Genomic DNA, 13,527 nt, shown 5'->3' with positions numbered 1-13,527 from the left:
GCGGGCCTCTCACTGTTGTGGCCTCTCCCGTTGCGGAGCACAGGCTCTGGATGTGCAGGCTCAGCGGCCATGGCTCACGGGCCCAGCCTCTCTGTGGCATGTGGGATCTTCCCAGACCGGGGCACGAACCCATGTCCCCTGCATCGGCAGGCGGACTCTCAACCACTGCGCCACCAGGGAAGCCCCATGACTCTTTTTTAATTATGGTTTTCTCAGGGTATATTTGGCAATTATTTTTTGTATGTGACACCAAAAGTACAAGCAACAAAAGCAAAAATGAACAAGTGGGACTAATCAAACTAAAAAAAACTCTACACAGCAAAAGAAATAATCAACAAAATGAAAAGGCAACCTACATACAGAATGGGATAAAATGTTTGCAAACTTTATATCTGAAAAGGGGTTAATATTCAAAATATGTAAAGAATGCATACAACTCTATGACAGCAACAACAACAACAGAAATCCAATTTAAAAATGGGCAGAGGGGGCTTCCCTGGTGGCGCAGTGGTTGGGAGTCCGCCTGCCGGTGCAGGGGATGCGGGTTCGTGCCCCCGTCCGGGGGGATCCCGCGTGCCGCGGAGCGGCTGGGCCCGTGAGCCATGGCCGCTGGGCCTGCGCGTCCAGGGCCTGTGCTCCGCGGCGGGAGAGGCCACGGCGGTGAGAGGCCCGTGTACCACAAAAAAAAAAAAAAAAAAAAAAAAAAAAAATGGGCAGAGGGACTTCCCTGGTGGCGCAGTGGTTAAGAATCTACCTGCCAATTCAGGGGACAGGGGTTTGATCCTTGGTCTGGGAAGATCCCACATACTGTGGAGCAACTAACCCTGTGTGCCACAACTACTGAGCCCATGTGCCACAACTACTGTAGCCCTCATGCCTAGATCCTGTGCTCTGCAATGAGAAGCCACCGCAATAAGAAGCCCATGCACTGCAATGAAGGCTAGCCCCTGCTCTCTGGAACTAGAGAAAGCCTGCGCAGCAATGAAGACCCAATGCAGCCAAAAATAAATAAATAAAAAATTAAAATGGGCAGAGAAACTGAATAGACAGTCTTAACCACTGGACCGCCAGGGAATTCCCTGAAGAATTTCTTAATGGGGGAGGTCATGGTGGAATTAAGCCTCCTGAGTGAAGAGGTGATTATTCCCTGTAGAAACTGAGAATGTTGCTCCAAGTTTGTGCAACTGAGGTTTCGTATGTCCATATGGGAAAGTCTATAAAAATTGTAAGTCCTCCAGAGAAAGATTCTCCCAAGGCAAACAATTCAGTGTCATCTAATGTTGTAAAATCAGTGCATTGAATCACTGAGTTGTATTTATGGGAGGGTTTCTTAACTAAAGAAGTGAAACATCTGTTTAAATGGGATGAAAATCAGAGGCAATCATTAGGTAAGGAACTGAAGATTCTGCTTACGTACCTGTCAGTGAGTTTACCATTTATAGTTCTTCTTGCTGATAATTGGAGATGCCTATCAGTCCTCATGTAAGAATGCCAACTACTCTGCCTTTCACATTCACATCAAAGTTTGAGTAATAATTAGAGTTATAAGTAGTTTGCTTGCACTACTCATTAATTCATAAAAGTTTGTAGCTGGGGTGGAAAGTGGTCATAAATAAGGCCAGTCATGGAGAAAGATGAAACCCAGAGGAGGAAGTGATTTGCCCAAGGTCATACAAAAAGTTAACATTAGAGCCAGAAGAACATGTCAGTGAATGTCAGGCCAGCATTTGTAGTTCGTGTTAAAGGGAAAAGGTGGAGACTTTGGGTTCTGTTTGTTTGTTTTTTTCTTCTTCTTTTTTAATCTCTCATGAAGACAGCAACTTAGATTTGTTTTCTAACTTTATCAGCCCCAGAAGTTTGTGTGTGTGTGTGTGTGTGTGTGTGTGTGTTTGTGTGTGTGTGTATTTTTTGGCCACCCCGTGCAGCCTGTGGGATTTTAGTTCCCCAACCAGGGATTGAACCCGGGCCCTTGGCAGTGAGAGCGTGGAGTTCTAACAACTGGATAGCCAGGGAATTCCTCAAGTTTGTATGTTTTTAATAGGATACTCTAAATTTTCTTATTTTCAAAACTAATTTGGTTTTATACACCTGGAGCTTAATACATACTTTTGTCTACTAGAAATGGTCCTTAAAAAGGTTTTTTTTTTTTTTTTCCTGTAGAGTTCACTTTACTAATTTTGGGAGATTTTTTGATATCCAAAATATAACTATTAAAGTTAATATAGACATTTGAGTTTAATATATTGCTATGGCCAAATTCAGTAAATCGACTTACCTTTTTATTCTCTGCTATTGTCCTAATGATCTGAGCTCAAGACAACATTACACTGTCTTCAGCTTGCTTGTCCTTCTGTCCTCCTGGCTTCCTCATGTAACTACAGTGAAATTCTGCTAGTTTTCAAAGCACCCTCCAAAGGCCAAGTCTAGTACTAAGATGTCATCGAATACTTTTGATTTCAGCAAGCCAGCCTTCCCCCTTCCACTTAATGGCCCTTCTACCATGACATCCTGTGCTTATGGTTGTTCACTCTCGCACTCCATTCTGAAGTAATATTTCCCTCTTTAAATTTCTAGAATACTTACTCTGACACTGGTTTCCCTTAAATGGCGGCCTGAGAAGTGGGTGTTTTATTTTACTGATAAAAGGAGACTCTGAAGGTTCGGGGAGGGAGGATGATCTTATTTTGGTTGAGGTATGAGGGATAGGTTGGGGGAGAAGTTACAAAACCTGGAGAAGCCAGTTAGGAAACCATTTCACAACGGGGGGAGTTTGAAGGGGGAGGAAAAGAGGCAGTGAGCTGGAGCAGTGTCAGTGGTGATGAACTTGCTGAGCCCAGAGGGACTCCAGATTTTAAAGATCCAAGCGCCCAACAATGAGTAGGGTGCTGCGGACAGGGGAGAGTTGGTTTGGGTGACTGGAGGGGAGATCAGGGGAGAAGTGAGGTGCTCTGCCCAGAGAGGGGCTCAGGAAGAGCATCTGGACTGGTAGGAAGATGGTCAGCTCTGCTTGGGGCTGGCTGGCCCCTAGGACTCAGGCAGCACGTGTGCCTTCTACGTGCCCACCCACCACTATTCCAGCTTTCCTTCAGCCTGGCTGTCATCTGAGTGGAGGTGAAGCCTTGCAGCCTGCAGTTTTCCCTGAACAAATCAGAGAAACACACATGTCAGAGCCAGAAGAGATGTCCTGGATTATTTTCCTGCCCCCAACCACACCGGGGAACCTGAGTGCAGGGAGAAGCAGAGGCTCACCTTGGAGGTAGTAGCAAAGTCAGGACTAAAGCTCAATCTGCCGGTCTAGTGGTATTTCCAATCCCACAGGGGGCCTCAAACTTCTGCAGAAGCCATGGATTAATTCTGGAGTTCTCTATTTGTTTGAATTTGATTTATTTTTCCTTCAGACACTGTAGTCCTTAAGGGCAGATTCTGGGTTTTCCTAATTTTAATATTTATTATTCCATCTCTTCAATAAATATTGGTTTAGCATCTATTATATAATTTAGTATCTACTCTAGGCTCTGAGAATACAAAGCACACCTGAACAAAGTTTCTGTTCTCTTGGAGCTTACATTCCAGAAGCGGGGGGGTTAAATAATAAGCATAAAACTCAAATAAATATGTGTTATTTCAGTTGGTGATGAGTTATGGCAGAAAATAAAACAGGGAGATGTGGGACTCAAAGAATGCTGGTAGGGGGGAGAGAGAGAGAGTTAAACCACAGGATCAGAAAGATAGAAATGGCATTTTTATAGCCTTGATAGCTACTTTATGGTCACAAGGATAGTCCATGGAGAACTGACCTCTAAAATTTCCCATTCAGGCAAATTTCAGTATAATTAGTCAAATCCACTCTGACCAGAAACCAATGTGCTTAAAGCAATTTACTTATGTTCATCTGAGATAAGTGCATTTAAATTCAACCCCTTTTTAGTGTTTCTGTATTTGTTAGGGTGTATTTTTCATATATTTCATTCTAAACAAAGTATTACAAATGCATTTTGAACCTTAACATTTATAGTAAATATTCACCACATATTTGTTTTAGTTTTGAATTATTAGTTGTAATTTTTTCTGGATTTTTTTGCTATTTGTTTATTTGAAACACTTTATTTGAAAATTCATATATAAACATACAATTGAAAAGAACAGAGATGCATACATCTATGTAATAGACAATAGATTCTAAGTAATATAATGTCTGTTTGTGTTTTAAGGAAAGGATTAATTTTCCACCTCGCAAAAAAGTTGCCAGAGAACATCTGCTGTTATTTTGTACTTTTGAAACAAGATTTCTGAGCCAAAATTCTTCACTTCTCTATTTGTGTTTGAAAGATTCACTATTCCAGTAACTGGCCATTCTCAAAATTTTCAGGTTGATTTGTCAAAATGAGCTCATCATTATATCTTCTATCAAGAATATCAGACTTGAACTCTCAGCTATTGGATTGTTACTTTATAATTTACATACATGGTCCATAAAAACAATATACACTCCACTACAGAAATGAAAAGGCAAAACCAAAGCTCTGTGGTTGAATTCATCCTCTTGGGCTTTTCTAATTTTCCTGAACTCCAAGGGCAGCTCTTTGGGGTTTTCTTGGTTGATTACCTGGTGACTCTGATGGGAAATGCCATCATTATAGTCATCATCTCCCTGGAACAGAGCTTACACGTTCCCATGTATTTGTTTCTCCTGAACTTGTCCGTGGTGCATGTGAGTTTCAGTGCAGTCATTATGCCTGAAATGCTGGTGGTCCTCTCCAGTGAAAAAAAAGTATGATCACCTTTGCAGCCTGTTTTGCACAGATGTATTTCATTCTTCTTTTTGGTGGGACCGAATGTTTTCTCCTGGGGGCAATGGCTTATGACCAATTTGCTGCAATCTGCCGTCCTCTGAGCTACCCAATGATTATGAACAAAAGGGTTTTCGTGAAATTAGTTATATTCTCATGGGTCTCAGGGATCATGGTGGCCACTGTGCAGACCTCATGGGTTTTTAGTTTTCCCTTCTGTGGCCCCAATGAAATTAATCATCTCTTCTGTGAGACTCCCCCAGGGCTAGAGCTTGCATGTGCAGACATCTTTTTAATTTGAAATCTATGCATTCACTGGCGCCATTTTGATTGTTATGCTTCCTTTCTTGTTGATACTCTTGTCTTACATTCGAATTCTCTTTGCCATCCTGAAGATGTCATCAACCACTGGGAGGCAAAAGGCCTTTTCCACCTGTGCCTCCCATCTCATGTCTGTTACCCCCTTCTATGGCACAGCCAGTATGACTTACTTACAACCCAAATCTGGCTACTCCCCATAAACCAAGAAGCTGATGTCCTTGTCTTACTCACTTCTTATGCCTCTGCTGAATCCACTGATCTACAGTTTGAGAAACAGTGAGCTGAAAAGAGCTCTGATGAAATTATGGCTAAGAAAAGTGGATTTATATACATTCTGACTATGCTGAGAAGCCATGTGATATTTGGTCAATGCTGGACTGAACTTTATTTAAATTTAATAAATGGTAGAAACAGTTTGCATTTCTTGGTATGAATATGTTTAATTTTTTGAGTTCTACAAATTTGATAATATATTAGGGCATCTATATAGATTAATGTTTTTATTCTTTTTTCATAGATGCATAATATTCCTTAATATTAGGTATAACACAGTTTCTTCAAAAAATTGTTTATTGGTGGCCATATGGGTATGTGTTAACTTTTTGTCTCTTTAGAGAAAGCTAAATAAAGAAACTAGTTTTATACATTCACAAACATTGTTGCTTTAATTTCTGCAGAGTAGGTTCCACAGCGGGGTTTTGATGGATCAAATAAACTGTGAGTTTGCCAACTTTCATCAATAATACCAAAATACTTTAAAAAATGATGTTAACAATTTCAGATTGATTTTGAAAACCCACTCTGCCCCGCTGACTGGTATGAGCTCCAGGAAGCCAACAAATAGAAAGATGAGCTTTTTATTTTTTGAGTGAAAATATGTCCCTGCGTGAGTTGAAAAGAACATCTATTTATTGAGAGAACCACACTGGTTCTATTCAAGGACCTAAAGACATTATAATCCACAGCTGGATTTCATCTGGTTATTTTAGAATATATTCGTCCATTGTGTTACTATTTTTGAGGGTCATTTATCATACTGCTTTTTCACTTATAAACCATTGTTTTGGAAATCTGGTCAAATTTCTGTTATAGGGCAAAAATGCCCTCAACATTTGTCAAACAATATATAATTTTTTTTAATTGTAGAACCTAAATATGATAAATTGTGCCTATTTTCTATTATCCATGAATCATATCAATCTGTATGTATCTTTCCGAGAAAGAATAGACACTGTGACAAATATAATACTTCATTCTTGCTTCCTATTTTAATATTGCTAGTAGGCAATAGAAAGTGTCCGACTCATTGAACCTACATCAAAGGAGCACCACCGTTCGTTTATGCTTTGGGTGAGATAAAAAAGAGGTTGGAGCATTTTCTCTTTATGAAACATTCCTTTTGATGGAAAAAAAACTTTTTTCTTTATATCCATACCTACCCCTGCCAAAAATGGGAGTGGAGTGCAAATCTGATTCAACTTTCAAAAAAAACAAAACAAAACAAAGAAATTACATTAGCAGATTGCTGAAACCTTGTGGAAAATATCTGAATGCTGTATAATAATGTTCTCAGTTAGACATCAAAGGAGCATCAGCAAAAAACTTTGAATCTCATCCCTTGATATCCTGAAATTTCTTTCTCATAGCTCTTAAAAGGACCAATTAAGTAAGGCTTATCTAAAACAAACAAGCAATCAAATGAAACTAAATACAGTTTCCTTTTAATCATTCTTTAGTTCATTTGTTCATTTATTGATTATATAAACCAATTTTTCTTTTTAAAATGCCTTTATTTTAGTCTTTTTCCCAGTTTTATTGAGATATAGTTGACAAATAAAATTGTATGTATTTATAGTGTACAAAATGATGATTTGACATACATATACATTGTGAAATGATTACCACAATCAAGTTAATTAACACATCCATTACATCACATAGTTACCTTTTGGGGGGGTTTGAGAACACCTGAGATCTACTCTCTTAGCAAATTTCAAGTATACAATACATTATTGTTGACTATAGTTACCATGTGGTACATTATTCACTTTGTAACTGAAAGTTTGTACCCTTTCACCAAAATCTCCCCTTCTCCCCACAACGTCCCCCCTACCCCGCCCCAGCCAGCCCCTGGCAACCACCCTTCTACTCTCTATTTCTATGAGCTAGACTTTTAAATAACATGAATTCTCTAACCAGGATGGCCTTCACAGTCCCCCTCAGCTCGAGTAAACTTTAGACAGGCTTTTTTCCTGACCATAGACTCTGTCCTTCCTTTTCTCAGAGCGCTTTAGAAAACTTGTAAGCACACATTCTTTCTCTGCCTCCTTTGAAACTACCCCCTGTCATGAAGATACAAGAAAGTTTATTTTTCCTTTGGGTAGCCATTTAGCAAGCACAAGTAGCTTATGGTTTTCCTCCTTCCAGCTTTTAAAATCTCTCCAGCTCTTTCTTTCAGCAGAGGTTGAGTCAGTCTCTCTCCCGTGTTGCAATAATCTTGAATAAAGTCTCTTTTGCCTGTTTAACTTTGTCTAGTACAATTCTTACTTTGACAGCTCTTTAAATATTAATTTCATATAGAATGAAAACTGAAAGAACTGAAACTACCAACCCACCAGGCAGCTTACAGTATACCTGTACACAGTTTTACCATCTCCTTGTCTTCATTAGCATAACTTTACTATTCCCGGAGACTCTTGACTGACAGGGCCCCAGGCAAATAACTTGACTGTTCAGTAATTTCCCAAAGACCTACTAAGTCTTCAATAGGGAGCATGAACAGTTGATTCCCCAAGACTGTTCCAACCCTTCTCAAAACTGAGACACCAGAGTAGGTGAACAGTCTGGAAGGCCCAGTCACTCAAGCCCTGAGGCCATAAGCTGGTACAGCTTCAGTTCCACAGCATTCTGTTGATCAAGCAGGGGTGGAGCTCTTTTATTTATTTATCATTAATTTACTTTTTACTGATTGATTGATTTGCTGTGTCACACCGCTTGTGATCCTGACCAGAGATTGAACCCGGGGCTGGGGCTGCAGCAGTGAAAGCGCCAGGACCCGCAGGAAACTCCCAACTGAGCTCTTTTAAAATCATTAAAAATCCTTCTGAGGTTTTAACAAGGGGTTTTACAACCATTCCCCAGATTTGATCTTTGCCCTAAAGCCATTTTTTTTTCTTTGAAAATTGTTTTTTGTTTGAGACTAGAAGTGAGAAACAGTTTTATTTTTGAATCTAGCAAGTCCTGGCTCCTTTCTGTTTTCTTTAAATTCTGCTGAAAAAGTTAGTAGTTTGTCCTTTAGTTCATTTTTCTCTCCTAGTATTTTAATATTTGCAGCTGAAAGAAACAAGTTAGCACTTCTGATATTCTGCCTGGAAATCTCCTTAGATTTGCTACTTTATTGGTATATTTTCTATTTTCTACGTTGTTCCAAATTACAGTTTTGCTGACTATTCTGCCAATACATCATTTGGGTGCCCTTTTATCCAGTGTCCAATATCATTGTCCTCATTGTCTTGTTGTAACTGAGCAGGACCCCATGGGGGCCTTCTCAGGACAGGCCTTCCCCCATATCCTCTGCTTTTAGCTCCTCTCTGAAGTATCTAGATAATAGTATTTGATGCACATTTCCTGAGTTGTTTTGCAGATGTAAAAAACTCCCCTCTCCAACAAATGGAAGATGTTAACTACTTGATGACCATGAGCACATAGCCCCAGGCCTCCTGGAGCCTAAGGACTGATAATGTTAACCCCTGTGACACCACTCTGCTACCTCACCATCAGCCAGTCAGAGAATTGTGCACAAGATGATCACATACCCCACGACTCCCCTCCCTCTCCTGCCTTTTTAAAAGTGCTTTGCTGAAACCCTTTGGGGGCTTTTGGGGCTTTTTAGGGCATGAGCCACCTCATCTCCTTACATGGCCTTGCAATAAACCTTTCTCTGCTCCAAACTCTGAAATTTCAGTTTCTTTGGCCTCACTGTGCGTCAGGCACACGAACTTGTGTTAACTTTGTTAAAAAACAAAACTTCAATTGAGTAAATTTGAAGAACTAACTGTTTTTATTCCTCCGTTCATGAATGGGGCAGCGTCCCATCTAGCAACTAGAAGGGCACTCCGAGGGGTTGTACAAAAAGGATAGTTTTTTATAGGAAAAAGAGTGGGGCAAGGGAGCTATTAGCAAAAGAAAAGAAAGGATTATTTTTAGGCTAGGACATCTTTTTTTTTTGGAGGAGGGGAATAACAATGCACATTCCCTCTTTTTCCTCTGCAGGAGGTTGGGATGGAGAAGGCCCATATGACAGATAACCTCTGTGGACTTAAAGAAAAATGCACAGCGTGAGAGCTGTGAATTTAAGTTTTATTCAGTCTTACTGAGGACTATAGCCCGGAGACAGCCACTCAGTAGCTCTGAGTCAACTGCTCCGAAGAGGTAGGAGAGAAGCCAGTATATGTTTGACTGTTTGACAAGGAAAAACACAGTCAGGCATACATCTGGGTAAAAGATTACTGCTAATCACAAAGAACGGAGGTCTCAAGTTAGTGATTTTAGTGCTTTTCTGTGTATGGGAAGATGCAAGAATCTGGGGTCATTGAAATTCCTCCTGAGGTACAGGTCTTAACTATCTAGGGGCCCATTTATCCAAAGCACGGGATATCTTATCCTGTTCTTTCCATCCAGAATTCCCCTCAGGGTGCACACTGGGTTGCAACAACCCATTATATAACTGGATGAGGAGTGACACTTTGTTCTTTTTGTGTTTACAGCTCATAGGTTCTGACCAGAAAATCCAAGCTGGCTGATTAAGATTGCATTTCCGGCAAAAGTCAAAAGCTGCAATTAAGTTAGGTATTAAATCTAGGTTTGTTATCATGGGTTTTAGCTAAACTGATGCCATTTTAGGCCCGTGGCTTTTCTCTTTAATTGTTTGTAAGTCCTACCTGAACAATCTCCCTAAAATCCTTCAAACCCATTAGCAGTATCCTCAAGACTCCTTTTGATTCTGCCCTTTGCTCCCATCCTGGACCCAATGTCAACTTCTAGTGTTTCATTATAGTTGCATTGATGGTGTGATATTTGAATTAAGAATGGAAGGATGAGTGCTATCTTATTTGTATAGGGCCAATTTTGTGTGTGGGAAGCTTATACAAAGATACTGGTGGGAAGGAGAATGACCAGTTTGCGAAAGGGAAAGGAAGCCATTAATATTTATTCACCAACAGTTGTTGAATGACTTCTATGTACCAGGCACTGTGCCAGGTGCTGGGAACACAAAGATAACAAGATAGTGTAATGAGAGAGACACCTATTGTAGGGGAGCAGTTTGTCGCCCCAAAATATGTCTCTTTGGCATATTAATTATTTTAAGCTGGTTATTTTCTAAGAAACCGAATATAGGGGAAAAGCTGAAAACCCGGAAGGAATTACCCTTTCGTAAGAAACATTTGTAAGGGAAATCTCCATTTGTTAGGGTGCTTTCCTGGCTGTACCTGGAAGAAGAGGATGACCAAATCTCTAGAAACTCTTATAATAGACCAGGCAAGGATTTGAATCTGCATAACAACGCTACCCTACCCTTGTTTACTGTGCTTTTCCTGTTAAGCTCCCATAACTGACTCTCCCCACACTCAACATCATCTTTTGTCTTTAGCTGAGGATGGTATTTAAGAGGAAGGCTTTGGCCATTTTGATGAGTTGCTCAGTTCTCCTGGGTCTCTCCCATGTATATATGTTATTAAATTTTTGTCTGATTTTCTCCCGTTAATCATGTCAATTTAATTCTTAGACCAGCCAGAAGAGTTTAGAAGCGTAGAGGAAAATGTCTTCCTCCTGACTCTATTAAACAAACTTGCACTTTAAAATGTCTTTCTGGCTGCTAAGTAGATAATTGATGGGAAGTTTTCAAGAGTGGAAATAGGCAAGGAAGAGGCAATTGCTATAGCACAGGTGAGAGTGATGTGGCTTGGGCTAGGACAGTGGCAGTGGGAATGGAGCAGTGTGAAGGATTCTACCCATATTTCAGAAATCAAATTGCAGGACTTGGTAATGGATTGTATGTGTGGTGGGGAGGGTAGAACAGAAAGAGGTGTCAAGGATGAACTCATATTTCTGGTTGGAGCAGAGTGGATGAGGGTTCTGTTTTTTTGAGATGTGTAACACTGGAAGAGAAGACTTTTTGGGGTGAAATCCAGTTTTGGATGAGTAAAGTTTGAGATGCCTGTGTGAAATCAAAATCAAGTAGATAGCTTATAGTGATATATAGGTCAGGCTCAGAATGGAGGTCTGAATTAGGGAAACAGAGCTACAGGGCACTAGATAGAGGGAAATTCATGATTCAGGGAGGGTCTTCTTAAAATGGAGAGACTGCAGAATGAAGTTCCATGGAAAGAATCCAAAAGAGAAGGAGATACACTGAACCAATGTGGCTCAGGCTTTGTGTTGATGCGTTTCTATCTGAGGAAGAGATAGACACAAATGCATAAAGTAATAACATGGGTGACAGAGAAAGCGTGAAGTTACAGGGATTCCAGGGACCAAGGAATTCATATTAGGAGGTTGGGGGACAGGGTACCTGGGACAGAGGAGGTGGATCTAGGAAGCAGCCTCCAGGCACTAAATGAATGAAAGCTCCAGGAGAAATTGGGTTAATTATGCCAAAAGATGGACTAACTTCTCACTGTCATCTAGTGACTCAAGCATGTAATTGCTATAATCTCACCACTGAAGGTCCAGGGAGCTAAGCTTATTCATGGTTCATCAAATCATCCCTAATGAACTCACAGAATGTAATAGAATCAATCACATCACAGTGGATTTGGGAAGATAGTAAATGCAGTGACAAGCTTCATGTCTTTAGTAGGTGTAGGTGTATCTATCTTTTTGTTAGGCTTAGAAGCAGAAGGGGTGAGGTTCATCCTTCCTCCTTCCCCTCTTTTCCCACCTCCTTTCCCAATCTTGCCCTCTTCTTTTACCACCACCACCACCATGACCACCACCAGCAGCAGCATCATATCATCACCATCATCACCATCATCAATACCTGACATGTTACACACTCATGGATTGTGCCTGTTATCTCATTTGAGTATCTGTTCACAAATTAAAAATCACTTATTGGTTAGCCAGCATGTGCCAGCTGCTGTGCTAGATGTTAGGCACAAAGATCAGGTACAGTAACTCATTTCTAGGGGCTTACAATCAAATACTGAAGCAGATAAGTTAACTTTTACCACATTGTGTGGTGAGTGTTACAATTGTGGTTAACACTTGTACTGGGTAAGTCAGGGAAGGCTTCCTGGAAGAGGTGATTGTGATCATAATTTGTAGGACTAGTGTTAGTTATATGGCAAAAAACAAAAAGAGGACTCTACTTTTAGAGAAAAATAGTGTCTAAAAAGCATGCTGTATTTTAAGTAGAATTCTATCTCAAGTAGAATTGTGTGACGGCTCTGTAGAATACTTGAGGAGTGGCAGGAAATGAAGCCCGACTGTGAATGACTTTATGAGCCAATGGAAGTAGTTTGAATTCAATTTTGAAAGTTATTGGGGAGTCACTGAAGGATGTTACATAGGGGAGAAACAAAATCAAATTTGCTTTTTAAAAATAACTAGTATTTATTGGACACTTATTATATACCCAGCTAAGTTCCCTGCATGGATGAGCCCATTTTATTCTTCATAATACCATTTAATAGAAGAGCTGGGAGATACTAAATAATCTGTTCAAGTATTCAAAATTATTTGGTGGCTGGATGGGATTAGAACACAGGTTTCTTGGACTTCAGAGTTCACGCTTTCTGCCCCTGTGCTTGCTTTACTGAGTCTCATGTGATAGAAGCACGCCCAGATCGGTTTACGTGCCCCAGGCATTTCTCCAGTGGCCATGCACTGAGCTGTTGTCTCCACCGTACATCCCAGGCCAGAGCACGCTCCTGGAGGTGGCCACATCTGATAGGACTATCTGCTTGGAATAGGTCATGAGCAGAGATTGTGGGCAGGATCGTTCAGATCAACACTGGCTGTTCTTGTAGGAGAGACACACCACCCGAGATCATCATGTATCTTTGTGCAGCTCTTATGGGATCACGACGATCCCATCAACATGAGTTGTTTGGGTTTAAGATACAGTTTCTTTGGGGAGCTAAAAAAGGCAATTCTTCTTAGAGAGTTCATGTTCCCCCTTTATCTGACTTCTCAACTAGGTCTTAAGAGGGGAAAACCAGGCATTCATTGCCCATGAAAATTCTTTCAACCTTTGTTATTACTGTTTCCAAGTATTATGTGCTTTTTTCCCCCTAACATTGTAGACTTTGTTAACTCTTTGGATTTATGATATTTGGCAATTTACAGAATATCAAGTCATGTTTCAAAATAAAATTATAGCAAATCTGTTTTTGGTGTTAGGGTTTCTATATGG

At 40.3% G+C, this 13,527-nt stretch overlaps 1 protein-coding gene across 1 annotated transcript; it reads left to right on the top strand.

Moving 5' to 3' along the window:
- The first annotated feature begins 4,501 nt into the window (after positions 1–4,501).
- OR10A3 (olfactory receptor family 10 subfamily A member 3) lies at positions 4,502–5,449 on the top strand. Its single transcript, XM_024119025.1, is given in 3 exon segments — positions 4,502–4,765; positions 4,768–5,085; positions 5,087–5,449. Coding segments are annotated over 3 exon segments (945 nt in total).
- Positions 5,450–13,527: the final 8,078 nt, after the last annotated feature.

Source organism: Physeter macrocephalus, chromosome 16 (assembly GCF_002837175.3).
Source record: "Physeter macrocephalus isolate SW-GA chromosome 16, ASM283717v5, whole genome shotgun sequence".
Lineage (NCBI taxonomy): Eukaryota > Metazoa > Chordata > Mammalia > Artiodactyla > Physeteridae > Physeter > Physeter macrocephalus.
The sequence above is the reverse complement of the archived record's forward strand: the minus strand, read 5'-3'. Positions and strand labels throughout refer to the sequence as shown.